This window comes from Myotis brandtii, unplaced genomic scaffold, assembly GCF_000412655.1.
Source record: "Myotis brandtii unplaced genomic scaffold, ASM41265v1 scaffold225, whole genome shotgun sequence".
Taxonomy (NCBI): Eukaryota; Metazoa; Chordata; class Mammalia; order Chiroptera; family Vespertilionidae; genus Myotis; species Myotis brandtii.
This window is the reverse complement of record NW_005358435.1, coordinates 2,051,134-2,064,356: the sequence shown is the minus strand read 5'-3', so window position 1 is coordinate 2,064,356 and position 13,223 is coordinate 2,051,134. Positions and strand designations below refer to the sequence as shown.

The window sequence follows — 13,223 nt, the reverse complement described above, 5'->3', positions numbered from 1 at the left end:
TCCTTTACCATCTGTGGAACCGTCCCTGGACCCTCGAAACATGAATCCCAGCTCTCACCAAGTTTCCAAGGAGAGTCTACTCTGCCAAAACCCTGAGGCTATGGCCCCTGAGAACTACCGACAAGCTGGAAGCGCGCTGTGCGGGAGCTGGTGCGGCCAGGTACGTATTTGGGGGACGATCCCTTTGGAGCAACCAATGACAAGGACAGAAAGGGACCTGGAAAACCTAGCTGTCTCCCAACCAGACTAGAGAAATGAGCCAGGAATTTCAGTTCACCTGTGAGCAATAAACGCAAAACAACAAACTGAGCAGTCTGAGTCCCCTCCCACACAGCCAGCAGTGGGATCTGAGAATGTTCCGCGGCTGCCAGGCCTGTGAGAGGGATCGGATAGTCCAGCAATTAGGAGAAAAGACTGCACCTACCTCTGCCTGGTGGCTACAGGGCAAAGGGCCAGGAAAAGATAACCAAACTCCGGGCTTCCCGGGCTCGCAGCCAGGGGCGTGGTCAAAGTCTACGTTACTAGTTTTCATTTGGGCCCCGTCCGCTGGTGACCCCGAAAGGGCCAGGAAAAGATAACCAAACTCCGGGCTTCCCAGGCTCGCAGCCAGGGGCGTGGTCAACGTCTACGTTACCAGTTTTCATTTGGGCCCGTCCGCTGGTGACCCCTTCCTTTACCATCTGTGGAACCGTCCCTGGACCCTCGAAACATGAATCCCAGCTCTCACCAAGTTTCCAAGGAGAGTCTACTCTGCCAAAACCCTGAGGCTATGGCCCCTGAGAACTACCGACAAGCTGGAAGCGCACTGTGCGGGAGCTGGTGCAGCCAGGTACGTATTTTGGGGGACGATCCCTTTGGAGCAACCAATGACAAGGACAGAAAGGGACCTGGAAAACCTAGCTGTCTCCCAACCAGACTAGAGAAATGAGCCAGGAATTTCAGTTCACCTGTGAGCAATAAACGCAAAACAACAAACTGAGCAGTCTGAGTCCCCTCCCACACAGCCAGCAGTGGGATCTGAGAATGTTCCGCAGCTGCCAGGCCTGTGAGAGGGATCTGATAGTCCAGCAATTAGGAGGCAAGACTGCACCTACCTCTGCCTGGTGGCTACAGGGAGGTGCAGTTAGGGCTTACCACTGGGTACAACTAGCCACATGGGAACCCTCCCTCCCCCAATGGAGGATCCTGCGTGGACAGAGCCCTGGGGACAATGCTGGTCAAAAGTTAGGGCTTACCACTGGGTACAACTAGCCACATGGGGACCATCCCCCGCCCCGCATCGGAGGGTCCTGCGTGGACAGAGCCCTGGGGACAATGCTGGACAAGCACTGAACATCTAACCAGCAGCCACACTGCTGCCCTTTGGGGGATAGTTCACCTGTGAGCAATAAACGCAAAACAACAAACTGAGCAGTCTGAGTCCCCTCCCACACAGCCAGCAGTGGGATCTGAGAATGTTCCGCAGCTGCCAGGCCTGTGAGAGGGATCTGATAGTCCAGCAATTAGGAGGCAAGACTGCACCTACCTCTGCCTGGTGGCTACAGGGAGGTGCAGTTAGGGCTTACCACTGGGTACAACTAGCCACATGGGGACCATCCCCCGCCCCGCATCGGAGGGTCCTGCGTGGACAGAGCCCTGGGGACAATGCTGGACAAGCACTGAACATCTAACCAGCAGCCACACTGCTGCCCTTTGGGGGCCCAGGAACGTGAAGCCCAAGAACTGAGAAGCCTGCATATGGCATATGGGATGGGCAATTCTGGGCGTTAAACTCTGAGGTTCCTTCAGGTCCTTTCTCCCGAATGTGGGGGGAGGGGCTGCCCCAGGCCTGCGTGGGGCACCACGCCAGGGCTCTATCCACACAGGGTCCGGCATGCTGGGAGCAGGACTCCTGGAGTCCTATGCCTTCTTCTCTGTGGTCGACCATCTGGAAAGTGCCACGTCCCCTTATTTTAGAGATTTATAACGTCCACTAGTGCAGTAAAGGCTCTGACAAGTCCTGCAGTATATGAGTTTTTTTAAAAAAAACTTGGTTTAAATGAGCTTTTTCAGCTTTTAAAGTACAGCATAGGGAATACAGTTAGTAATCTATAATAATAAAAGCATAATATGCAAATTGACCAAATGGCCCAACAGTAGAACGACCATCCTGACGACCATGCTATGACACGGATGACCATGCTATGACACGGATGACCATGGTATGACTGGTGCACTGGAGCCAGGCCAGCCAAGGCAAGTGCAATGTGATTGGTTGGGGGGCCGCCATCGCCCCACAATTGCCCTGCAGAAGGAGGCCCAGGCTACTGACTGGCGGGTGGATCAATGGGGGAGGGGAGGAACTCTACGATTGCCACAAAGAGGGAGGCCCAGGCCACCCTCTGCAGGGCGATCAATCGGGGGTGGGGGGCTCTGGGGAACCAGGGTGTGTGGTGGCTGATGCGGGCAGCGCCAGGCCAAGGTGGGGGGCAGGGCCAGGGCTGCAAAGGCTTACCCTTGCACGAATTTTCGTGTGGTGGGCCTCTAGTATTGTAATAATTGTGTATTGTACTTGAAATATTGGGGAGATCACTATGTAAAGCGCATGACTGTCTGACCACTACGCTGTACACCTGAACCTCACACAAAACAATATCCAATGTCAACTGTCACTAAATTATAAAATTCAAATTAAAAATAAAAAAGCCATGGAACCCTCGTGTCAGAGGATGCCTCCTCCAACCCCACAGAGCCAGGCTGTGCAGAACGTGCTTAAGCAAAGGCTCCATCAGGGGAAGCGATTTCACCACACTTAGCTCTCCGAGACGTACTTGGGCCGACCGTGCTGCTGACCTGCCGGAGCCCCCTCTCACCATGACTTTGAACCTGCCTGTGTCCATAAAGACACCTAGGAGGCCTGAGGAGGCGTCCCTTCTCAGCCGCTTTCTCTACAGCATAGGCTTCTGGGAAAACGGGAAGCTCTGCTGTGACAGATGTGCAAAGGTGACTGCTGACCACCTCAGGCCCCGTGGATCTCGGTGGGTCACGGAGAGCCAGGGACAGACAGACTCACTCCTGCCCCTGCCCGAGCCGCTCACTATTTGTCTGTAATGTGGGGTGACAGACAGCGTGGGAGGGGCCGGCACATATCTCGGTCCGGACACTGAGCCAACGCCGGACACGGAGTCAGCTGGGGAAAGTTACCCGCCCTGTTCAGGCACTCATTTATTTATAAAGCACCTCAGCCCTGATAAACACATTGAGAGAGGTCTGGTTACAGCCGAATTTCACTTATCCGCTCGCCATGGGCATTTGTATCATTTGCACTTTCTACATGAGGATCGCCTTTGAAATTAGATAAACCAGAAGTTTATCTTAGCCATCTCGGGTGTACACTGTTCAAGAATGCATCGCACGTGGATCTGCCCTTCAAAACCGAGCCCAGTGACCCTAACTCAACCTGTGGTTGATTATTCCGGATTAGACGGATCAATGATTAATGCAGCAAAACCTGGAGGTCAACACGTGGCGCAGACTGGCCCTACACATTCTAAGTGGCCCTAGAGCTCTTTGCTTGAAGCATCTGGGGGGAGTTTTTGATGGATAGTTTTACTAGAAAGAAGACATGGAAACCACCTCAGATAACCCAGATCACCAAAACTTTGCATAAAGTAAAAGTCAGTCTCTCGTAAGCACCCCAAAATTCCTGCACTCACGTGTCTGGTATTTTGTGCCTGGTCTCTACGATAAATCCTGCGGCCACTTAGAGCTTTCTGCCTTATTTCCTACTCCTCGGCTGGGTTTCTGAGAATCAATTTTCCTAAATAATTGAGTTCTTGGGGTGTATCAGATGCTACTATCTCTAAAGTGTGAGGCTGGAGCTGTGGGTGGCAGCCAGTGATACAGTGGGGCCTTGACTTACGAGTGTCCCGACTAAGGAGTTTTTTGAGATACCAGCTGTCTCTCGGTCGATTTTTTGCATTGCGTTGACAGAGTAATTTGAGTTAACGAGCTCCTTAACAAGCTCCTTAACGAGCTCGGTCTTGGAACGAATTAAACTCGTAAGTCAAGGCCCCACTGTACTGATTTTCCTTCTCCCATTAAGAAACCCAAACCCGTTTCTGGGGTCCCCAGGGGAAGGCTGCTCTGCCTGCCCCGCCCTCTCCGTCCTTCAGGGGCACCTGGCTGGTCCCAGGTGAGTGTCACAGACCGTGTCACGTACACAGCCACTCCAACTCGATCCTCTCCAGCTGGGGCCCCGCCAATGTGCTCGGGCACCTACAGGCTCACACAAAGCCGCCTCTGCACTTGTCCTTGGCCCGACCACAACGGAAGCGCACTGCTCCCCTCCCATCAATGCGCTTCTCTGTTCCACCAGCACGGGGCACAGATGCCCTCGGCCTGCCCGCAAGCCCCCATTCATGCTCCCTCCTCACAGAGCCACTTGGCAGTGAACTTCTCCTTTCTTTTCTCTGCCCCCCAAATACACAAAAGAGGGTTATAAAGCGGGGGTTTTTCCTCTACAGGAATAAGAGGTTAGCTTTCCTTCCTTTCTGTTTTCCTACCCTTGGTCTAAATTTGGCAAATGGAAAGTGAGTGGAAGCAGTTAAACTGACCCAGTTCATGGCCTCGGGATGCTCCTGCAGCCAGAACATTTGCTCTTTCTCATACGATGGTAGTAGGGGGGGGCATCTAAAACCCCTAACACCGCCCCCCCCCCAATTCCTGCTGGGAAATGATTCATGCAGAGGCTTAGGTGAGGCATAAGGGCCATCTTATCCAATCCCTTAAGTTTCAGAAGGGACACCAGGCCCAAGGGGTAAAGGAAGATGCTCAGGCCATAGGTGAACTGGGGGACGCTCGGGGCACCGTCCTCAGGGGCAATAAGGAAAACGAGCATCTTACCGTCATCCAAGTAGGTCTGATCCAAGTTCTGTTCCTGTTTAATTGTCACTCCTGCAGGTAATACTTCCTTTTGGTCACTGACCGGGGGTCCGTTTTTGGCGGCTCTTTGGCTTGTGGCATTCTGCTGCTGAATGACCGTGGGGTAGGACCCCGGGCTCAGCCTCTGACCTTGACTAACGGAGGGTGGGCCGGGCCTGGCCGTGCCGGGTGCGAAATTCTCGCAGTACATGATGTGCTGGAACTCCTGGTTGCTCCCGCAGCGCAGCTGCTGGTTGGTAGGTGAGTAATGGATCACCGGCGAGGCCTGCTGGTTGGCGGGAGAGGAGTGCAGCAGGGCCGGGCTTTGGCCCTGGGAGCCGGCATGCACCAGCACGGAGCGGTGGGCATCGAGGGACAGGGGTGTGGCCATGAGGGCTGGCTGCTGGTAGCCCAGCAGGCTGGGGCTCAGGCTCTTGCTCCGTTGGTACAGGACAGCCGCTGGGTTCTGCTGCTGGTAGCGGGCATCTGGGGATGAGAGCCCCGAGCGGAATTGCTGGCAGGGAGCCATGGTGGCCACGAGGCAGGAGGGGGACTCGGCCACCCTGGGGTGCTGTGGGTAGTAAGGCTGGCTCCCCAGGCCCCCGTGGGCGGGACTGCAGATCAAGGTGGGGTCATATTCATCCGTGGGCTCTGTCTTGATGGCTGGGACTGTGAGAAAAGGACACGGGGTGCACCATTCTTAGTAAGCCGCAGGTGTGCACAGAGGGTCAGTGGACAGAGGTCAGGCACATGGCCTTGGGAGTCCGAATGGGTGTGTGAAATAGTTGGGCTCTGACATTTGTTAGCCTCAGGCAAGAGGCTCCCTGTGCAACGGTCTTAGGTCAGAAACCTAACCCAGGGCGATGATTTCGAACCACAGGTCTTTCCAGTGGTGGAAAGGTGGTCTGTGAATAGCAGGGGGCTCAGCCTGGGATGTCTGCAGCCTTTTTCCCCAGGAGCAGAGCTCAAAGGAGAATGTTTGGTTTAAAAGAATGCTGCCCCTCCTCCCTCTGCCTACCAGTTCCCGCCCCTTCCCTTCTCGCTGCTCTTCATAATACTCATCACTCGTCAGAACACTGACATATTCTGTAGATGTGCTTACTTATCTGAACACCCCCACTGGACGGTCAGCTCCTCAAAAGGAGATTTTTTGGGGGGCGGGTGGAGAGGAGAGTTGTCTGTTTTGTTCAATGCTGGGTCCCTAGCACCTAAGACACTACCTGGAACTTAACTGACACTCAGATATTTTCTGGGCAAGAAATGACCAAACGGTGACTGTCGGCCTCCTTAGCTCTACAGTGTTTTGGGGGAATGAGAACTGCTGGCTTGGGCCTCAGTTTCCCCATCTGTTACTTGGCAGCCATAGGCACTTACCTGGTGGGGTTATTGAGAGGATTAAATGAGCTGTGTGTGCAAGGCAGTCAGCACAGGGACTGGCATACAGTAAGTGCTCCATGCCTGCTGTTGTTGCTATCATTACTATTATTGCTGCTGCTGTTAGTGGTGCTGTGGTTACTGTCCACACCTCTCTCCCCACCTAGCAGCGTCACCAGAATGTGTCCTTCTCCGACATCCAGCCCCAGAGCTGAGGAATCAGCTTTCTTGGCACTGGAGTAAATGAACTGGTGACAGGACAGTAATCAAAGTGGGGCCCCCTCCCCCGTGTTGGGGGTTGGAGGAGGCAAGGAGGTTCAGCCCTTAAAGCAAGCACACAGCTCTGACACCAACCACAGGAACCATTCCTCAAGATGCCATTCAAAGGCCACCATCTCAATCCTGGCCCGCCTGGGGACCAAGTTCTCACTGGGACCACGCTCAGACAGGTGCGCGCCAACCAGGCCCAGGGCGGCCTCACCTCCACACATGAGAGGTGAGAACTCATAAAACGTAACTGCAAACCTCTACGTGAGCAGGATGGTGGTGATGCAGTCTACAGCCCTCCCAGGGACCGACTCCACTGTTCTAGGTCCCATTAGGACATCGCCACTCACGGCATGTCACGCCAGTCCTGGGCTGGGGCCCCACAAACCCGTGGACACACCTCGCCAAAGCCCCCTCTCCCCAAGGCCAAGCTCTCAGCACCGGCCCTCGGGTTCATGCTTTCAGCAACCCAGAGTCTCCCTGGGAAACTATTACAGAACAGAAATTACACCCTGGGTGACAGTCTAGATCAGCAGTCTCCAACCGGTGGTCCACGGACACTGGTGGTCCGTGAGGTCTGAAAGGTTGGCGACCGCTGGTCTAGATGATAGGTTTTCCATTCTGGGAAGGTGCCTAGTGGGCCTGTCTCAAGCCTTGGGAAGCTTCGAGCCTGTTTCTGCAGGCCCCTCCTAATCTGATGTGTCAATAATATCAATATCACTTCCATCTAAGTCCCCTCTGTTAGGGCATCGGCTCCTCGAGGGCAGGGCTTTTTATCTGTGTGTTCACTGCTGTGTGTCAAGCTCAGAACAGTACCTGCCCTCAGATATTTTCTGGACGAATGAATGAATGAACAATGGCACTTGTCACCCCTCCTGGGACTACTTTGTGGGAATGAGACCTCCTGGACTGGTTATCCACCTGGCCACAGGGTTACCACCCACAGTGGGGTCAACGAGAGATTCCATAGGTTTTAGGGCACAGTCACCTCTACCCCTAGCATGATCAAATCTAAGGCAGGGACAGGAGTCACCAGGTTTGCAACCTTGTGCTGAGCAAGCCCTCACAGGCCTCTCCCCATCCCGCCCTCCCAAAGGGAAATACTAACAACACCAACAGCTCACATCGCTGCTGCGTTTGCTGTGCTGAGCACTCCCTGTGCACCTGACTCCTGTAACCCTCTAAGGAAGGCGTCGTTTGCTGGGTGAGGAAACCGAGCTGGTTGCACCACCAGCCCGAGGTCCCCCAGCCAGCAGCACACACCAGGGTCCTCACCCACACGCTCACGCTGCCTCCCCACAGGGGCCTTCGGGGAGGCTCCCACCTGGGTGGTAGGTAAAGTGCTGAGGCTGACTTCGTTTTCTCTTCCCGTTGATGACGTAGAAGTTCACCTTCACCGACGTGCGGACGTGCTTGTTCCGGTACTCGGGGATCTCAACAAAAAGCATGTTCTGGAAGGAAGGGGTTGTCATTAACTTCATGGCGGCAACATCTAAATTCCCATCCAAGGCCCCAAGCGCGTGGAGCCAGCCCATCTCCCTGGAGTCATGGCACGTGCCATACGTTTGCAGGTGAAATGCTATTTAAGGGGAATTTGACTTGTCAGCCTCGGCAAAGAAAGAACTGCCACTTACTCTATCGAAGAATAGTAAGATGTCACCGTTACAAATCAGCGGACTGGTGCTCATGGAACGTTTAGTTAACTCGTCAATTCAATACCTACTGCGTGGCTGTTAGGTCCAAAGCCCTGGGACTTTGGTGCAGGAAAGGAAAAGGGAGGAAAGAGGACCCGAGGGAGGTGGGCAGGACACGGTCAGGGCGTTCGGTCCTCTCGCCCGGTGCTTACAGGCTGGCTCTTGTCTTTATCCACGGTGGCCTCCATCTCCCAGATCTGCTGCCCATCTGGAAAAATCCAAGGATGACAGACTCTGAAGGAACTATTAGAAACCAAAGACTTAAGACAAAAACTCACCCAAGCCTCTTTATCTTGGTTTTTGTATTGTATCATCTCAGTACAGCATACATGTGTGTTTGTGGAGGGGATGTATAGATGTACACATATGTATTTTACTTGTCATATATGTATTTTTCTTTTTGCAAAGGAAACCCATAGTGACAATAGAAAACTGGGCGACAGCCTAGCCGGTTTGGCTCAGTGGATAGAGCATCAGCCTGCAGATTGAAGGGTCCCAGGTTCGATTCCAATCAAGGACACATGCCCTGGTTGCAGGCTTGATCCCCGGTAGGGGATGGGCAGGAGGCAGCCAATCAATAATTCTCTATCATCACTGCTGTTTCTCTCTCTCCCTCTCCCTTACTCTCTCTGAAATCAACAAAAACATATATTTTTAAAATATATTATATATATATTTTTTAAAAATAATATATTTTTAAAAAAGAAAGAAAACTGGGCGGCAATAAAAAATAAGGGGGGGAAACTGCCTATCATCCCATCGCCATTATCTATTTCTCCACATCTGAATGCATATGTATATTTTATTCTTTCAAAATAAAAGTAGTATTGTTACACATTATACTTTATGCTTTGTTCCACCAAAGACTAATTCCAAGATGTCCACTGCAGACCACTGGCTGCACAGGTGGCTCACACTGTCTGTCCTAAGATGTCCTGGCTGATGAGTCACCGGAGAGAATGGAAACATAGGATCCACCCTCCACGGTTCAGTCAACAGTCAGCCTGGATCCCACACGGCTCATTGCAGCAGCTGATGAGCAGTTTTGCTCAATAGTAAGCTCCTCCCCTGAAGCACAGCACTAGCTCCCCACTTTGGGGCCAAGAAGCCAGGCCAAACAAAACTCTGCATTTGCAAATAATAGATTTCTTTTACTGACCACCTACATTGGCCATTGGGCAGCTTTTGGCTCCAACAAATCATTTCCACCAGTGTTTCCAGGGTGTTTTGTGGAACACTGGCTCTGAAGATTATTAAATGGGTTTACGAGAATGGGAAACAAATTCTACAAGCGAATAAGCATTTGGAAAATGCCGAGTCTACGGACCCAAGAGAAAAGGGAGGGAGCCCTTCTCCCTAAATGTCACCCTTCCCTCCTTGTCTGGTGGGCGTGTGTAAATAAACTCCACCCACCAACAGTCAGAGATTCTAGTGCAGGGCTGCTTGAGGGCTCCCTTAGAAATGACCAGCCCAGCACCATCGGATGGGGAAAGGGCGGCCTGAGAAGGAAGAGGGCCGTCCCAAGGCATGCAGTGGACAGCTGTCACCGTCCTAAGGAGCTACTGGCACATCCAGTAACAAAGGAGATGCTTTCAGGGAGAGAAGCTCCAGGCTATTGAGCAGAAAGACGATGAGCGGCTTCCTGGGAAGCTGGAGGGAGGGCCTACGTAGGCAGGATCTTTCCAGGGTCACGGCCATCACGAAGGTGCGTGCATGTCTCCTCAAGCCCTTCCCTGTTCCGTGCCTCCAGATACCATCCAAGCTCCCCCAGTGGCCGTGAGGGCCCCGCTCAACCTGGCGCCTGCCTCTGTCCCAGCCTCTTCAGGCGCCATTCTCACCCCTCCCCCCAAAATAACAGCTGTTGCCTATCAGCGCTTGCCACATGTGACATCACTCGAAGCACCTCGCAGGTACAGACTTGGTGAATCCACACGACAACCCTAGGCCACGGGTCCGCTCATCGCCACCATCTGACAGGTGAGGATATTCAGGCACAGAGAGGTCAAGGCACTGGCCCCAGAACACACAGCTAGTGGGTGGAGAAGCCCCATTGGAGCCCAGGCAGCCTGGCTTTAGAGCCAGTTACCTTACGTGGTTTCAGATTCCTCTGCCAAGTTAATAAAGGTGGGCAGGCATCTCAGTGGCTCATCCTTGAAGACCCAGCTGTGGTCTCCAGTTAGACCATGTTTGTCCCCTCAGGGCTCAAGAGCACCCTGGGTACCCCACCACCACTCTCACTGTCTCCCCATTGTCTGGAACATTCTCAGAGGTTGTCTACCTTATTGCGTGCCCCAGCGCTCAGCTATTTGCCGACACGACGACAATGAAAATCACCGAGGTCAGATAGAGTCACAATGTAAGCGGTGGCCAGGGCAGGAGAGCTCCTTCCAAGAAAGCAGAGGCCCACTGGGTGCAAACGCCAGGTGCCCATCGGTAGGTGGATGGTCAAACAGGATGTGGTCCACCATACAATGGAATATTATTCAGCCTTAAAAGGGAAGGAAATTCTGACACGGGCTACCACACGAATAGACCTTGAAACATTATGCTCAGTGAAATAAGCCAGACGCGAAAGGCCAGATATGCACGGTCCCACTTACATGAGGTGCGCAGAATGGACCAATACACGGACACAGAAAGAAGAATACAGGCTACCTGGGACTTGGCGGGGGGCAGGGGGAGAGTTACTGTTTAATGGGTGCAGAGCTTCTGTTTCACACAATGAAAATGTTCTGAACATAGACAGTGGTGATGATTACACAACGTTGTGAATGTACTTAATACCCCTGAACTATACACTTATCAATGGTTAAAATGATTAATAGTGTATTATGTGTATTTTACCACAGTTAAAAAAAAAACTTTTTATTGATCTCAGAGAGGAAGGGAGAGGGAGAGGGAGAGAGAGAAACATCAATGATGAGAGAGAATCACTGATCAGCTGCTTCGAGCCCACAGCCTGGGTATGTGTCCTGACCAGGAATCGAACTATGACCTTGTGGTTCATAGGTTGAGGCTCAACCACTGAGCCATGCTGGTCAGGCTACCACAACTTTTAAAAAACCAACTGGCCTCACCCCCAGAGGCCTGGCTTGTTTTAAAGCCTGTAAAGTGGCTTAGAGGTTTTTTTAAATTAGTTGCTGCCATTTCAAAATGAGACTTCACTGAAAAATGCAGATTTTGTTCTTGGACAAAAAAATTCTGACATTCTGGGCACCCACAGGGAACTTACCATGGCACCCTCTTCTGACAGTGTGTGATGCCCACTATACCATGGCACCCCCGCCCTGACCTCCACAGCCGTGCGCCCTGCCTCAGTGGGCCTTTAAGGTGCCACTGCCCGCAACCTCACTCGGAAGACTGCCCAGGCTTCTGCAGGTTCCCTCGCTTAGGATGTGCCTGATGTTATTCTCATGATTGCAGGACATCAGAACCCCTCTGTCTCGGACATAGTCCCATCCTGCTGCACAGTCCCCCAAACCAAGGACTCCCAGCCTGGCCTGCAGAGGGGCACCCCTACATAGCCACCCACTCAGAACTCCTCCCTTCCACCGCCCCTTGCTGGGCTCCAGCCAGGGCAAACAAGGCCGTCCAGGCAGTTCTTCCTCAGGATGCCCTCTGCAGGGGCCGCCCACGGCACATCCCGCAGCCCCGCTCCCAGAGCTCCTGGCATCAGGTCAGAAGACAACAGTGGGGTTGGAGGAAATGCCTGCTAGGTCCATGTTCTCACGGGCCTTCAGCACCCGTCTGCTGTAGCCCTGGGCCTCCCTGGGCCTCCCTGGTCCTCTCTGCACCTCCCTGGTCCTCTCTGGGCCTCCCTGGGCCTCCCTGGGCCTCCCTGGGCCTCCCTGCACCTCCCTGGGCCTCCCTGCACCTCCCTGGGCATGTTCTGTGCCAGAACGGACTTCCCCTCTGTTCGTCACCAACTCTGGAGCAGACAGACCTGCTTCAAATCCCTTGTTTTGCCCCCAACTAACCGTGTAAGTTTGGCTAAGACACTTCACCTCTCTTTGCCTCTAATCCAAAATATGGGGGAAATCATAGTACCTACACCTCCTAGGAGTCATCCCAAGATAACAGACACCCAGCAGAAAATAAATGTTGAGTCGACATTGGCAAACATTATTATTGTGACCAGTGGCAACAGATTATTGAAATACTGTCTTTTTCATCTTTTTTGCAGTCTGGGTTCAATCCCTGTTCTCTCCATTTAGCTGTGTGGGCTTTGAGGGGTAGCTTAACCTCTCTGTGCTTCTGTTTCCTCAGAGACAAATAATAAAGTTAATTTACTGACTTCCAAGAGTTTGGCAAGAATTCAAGTAGGAATTATATGTAAAATGCTGAGCAAAGTGCCCAGCCCATAGTGAGTGCTGGTTTCGTCTCACTGTTGTTTTAGAATGTGGTGTTTCACGTGGGTCTGCCTCTAGGGAGAAAGAACTGGCTGGCCATGTGACCCAGTGCTCTGGTGGGTTTCACAGGTTCTTGTTCATTTCATGGCATGACATCTCTCACTGCAAATGAATAAAATGGCCATAGAAAGTATTCACTGAGGGGGGCAGGCCGAAGTAATTACGGGCCAACCATACTGGGTATGAAATAGCAGGTATATGAGGTAAAGGAATACCGGGCAGCACTTAGAATAAGGAAGATCGTATTTTCTGACCTGGAAACGTGTTGCTGTTATATTAAAAGGCAGCATGTGTAAGTGCTGCAGAGCAGTATGTGCAGCGCTATGCAACTCTGTGAGTCTGCAAATATGTCTGCTTCAACTCAGGGAACCTGTGTCTAAGCTACACGTACGGTTACACCTCTGCGGCCAGGACTGGATGGATGAGGTGAGACCCTCACGTCTTCCTTCACAGGATTCAAGCAACATGGCAGAGCTATGGGCGGTTTTCATTTGTGTGCATTTTCCCGGTGTTTTTTTAAATAAAGTTTTTCTCTTATGAAAACAACTAGAGGCTCCGCGCCCCAAAAATTTTGCAC

General features: G+C 52.5%; 1 protein-coding gene across 1 annotated transcript in view; it reads right to left on the bottom strand.

Moving 5' to 3' along the window:
* The window catches only part of NFATC2 (nuclear factor of activated T-cells, cytoplasmic, calcineurin-dependent 2), a 156,450-nt gene that overhangs the window by 36,511 nt on the left and 106,716 nt on the right, over window positions 1-13,223 (bottom strand). Inside the window, exons 8-10 of the mRNA XM_005866222.2 lie at window positions 8,390-8,445; window positions 7,868-7,994; window positions 4,885-5,571 (exon numbers count right to left, since the gene is read on the bottom strand). Of these exons, the coding sequence (XP_005866284.1) occupies window positions 4,885-5,571; window positions 7,868-7,994; window positions 8,390-8,445 (870 nt within the window). The remainder of the gene's footprint in view (window positions 1-4,884; window positions 5,572-7,867; window positions 7,995-8,389; window positions 8,446-13,223) is intronic.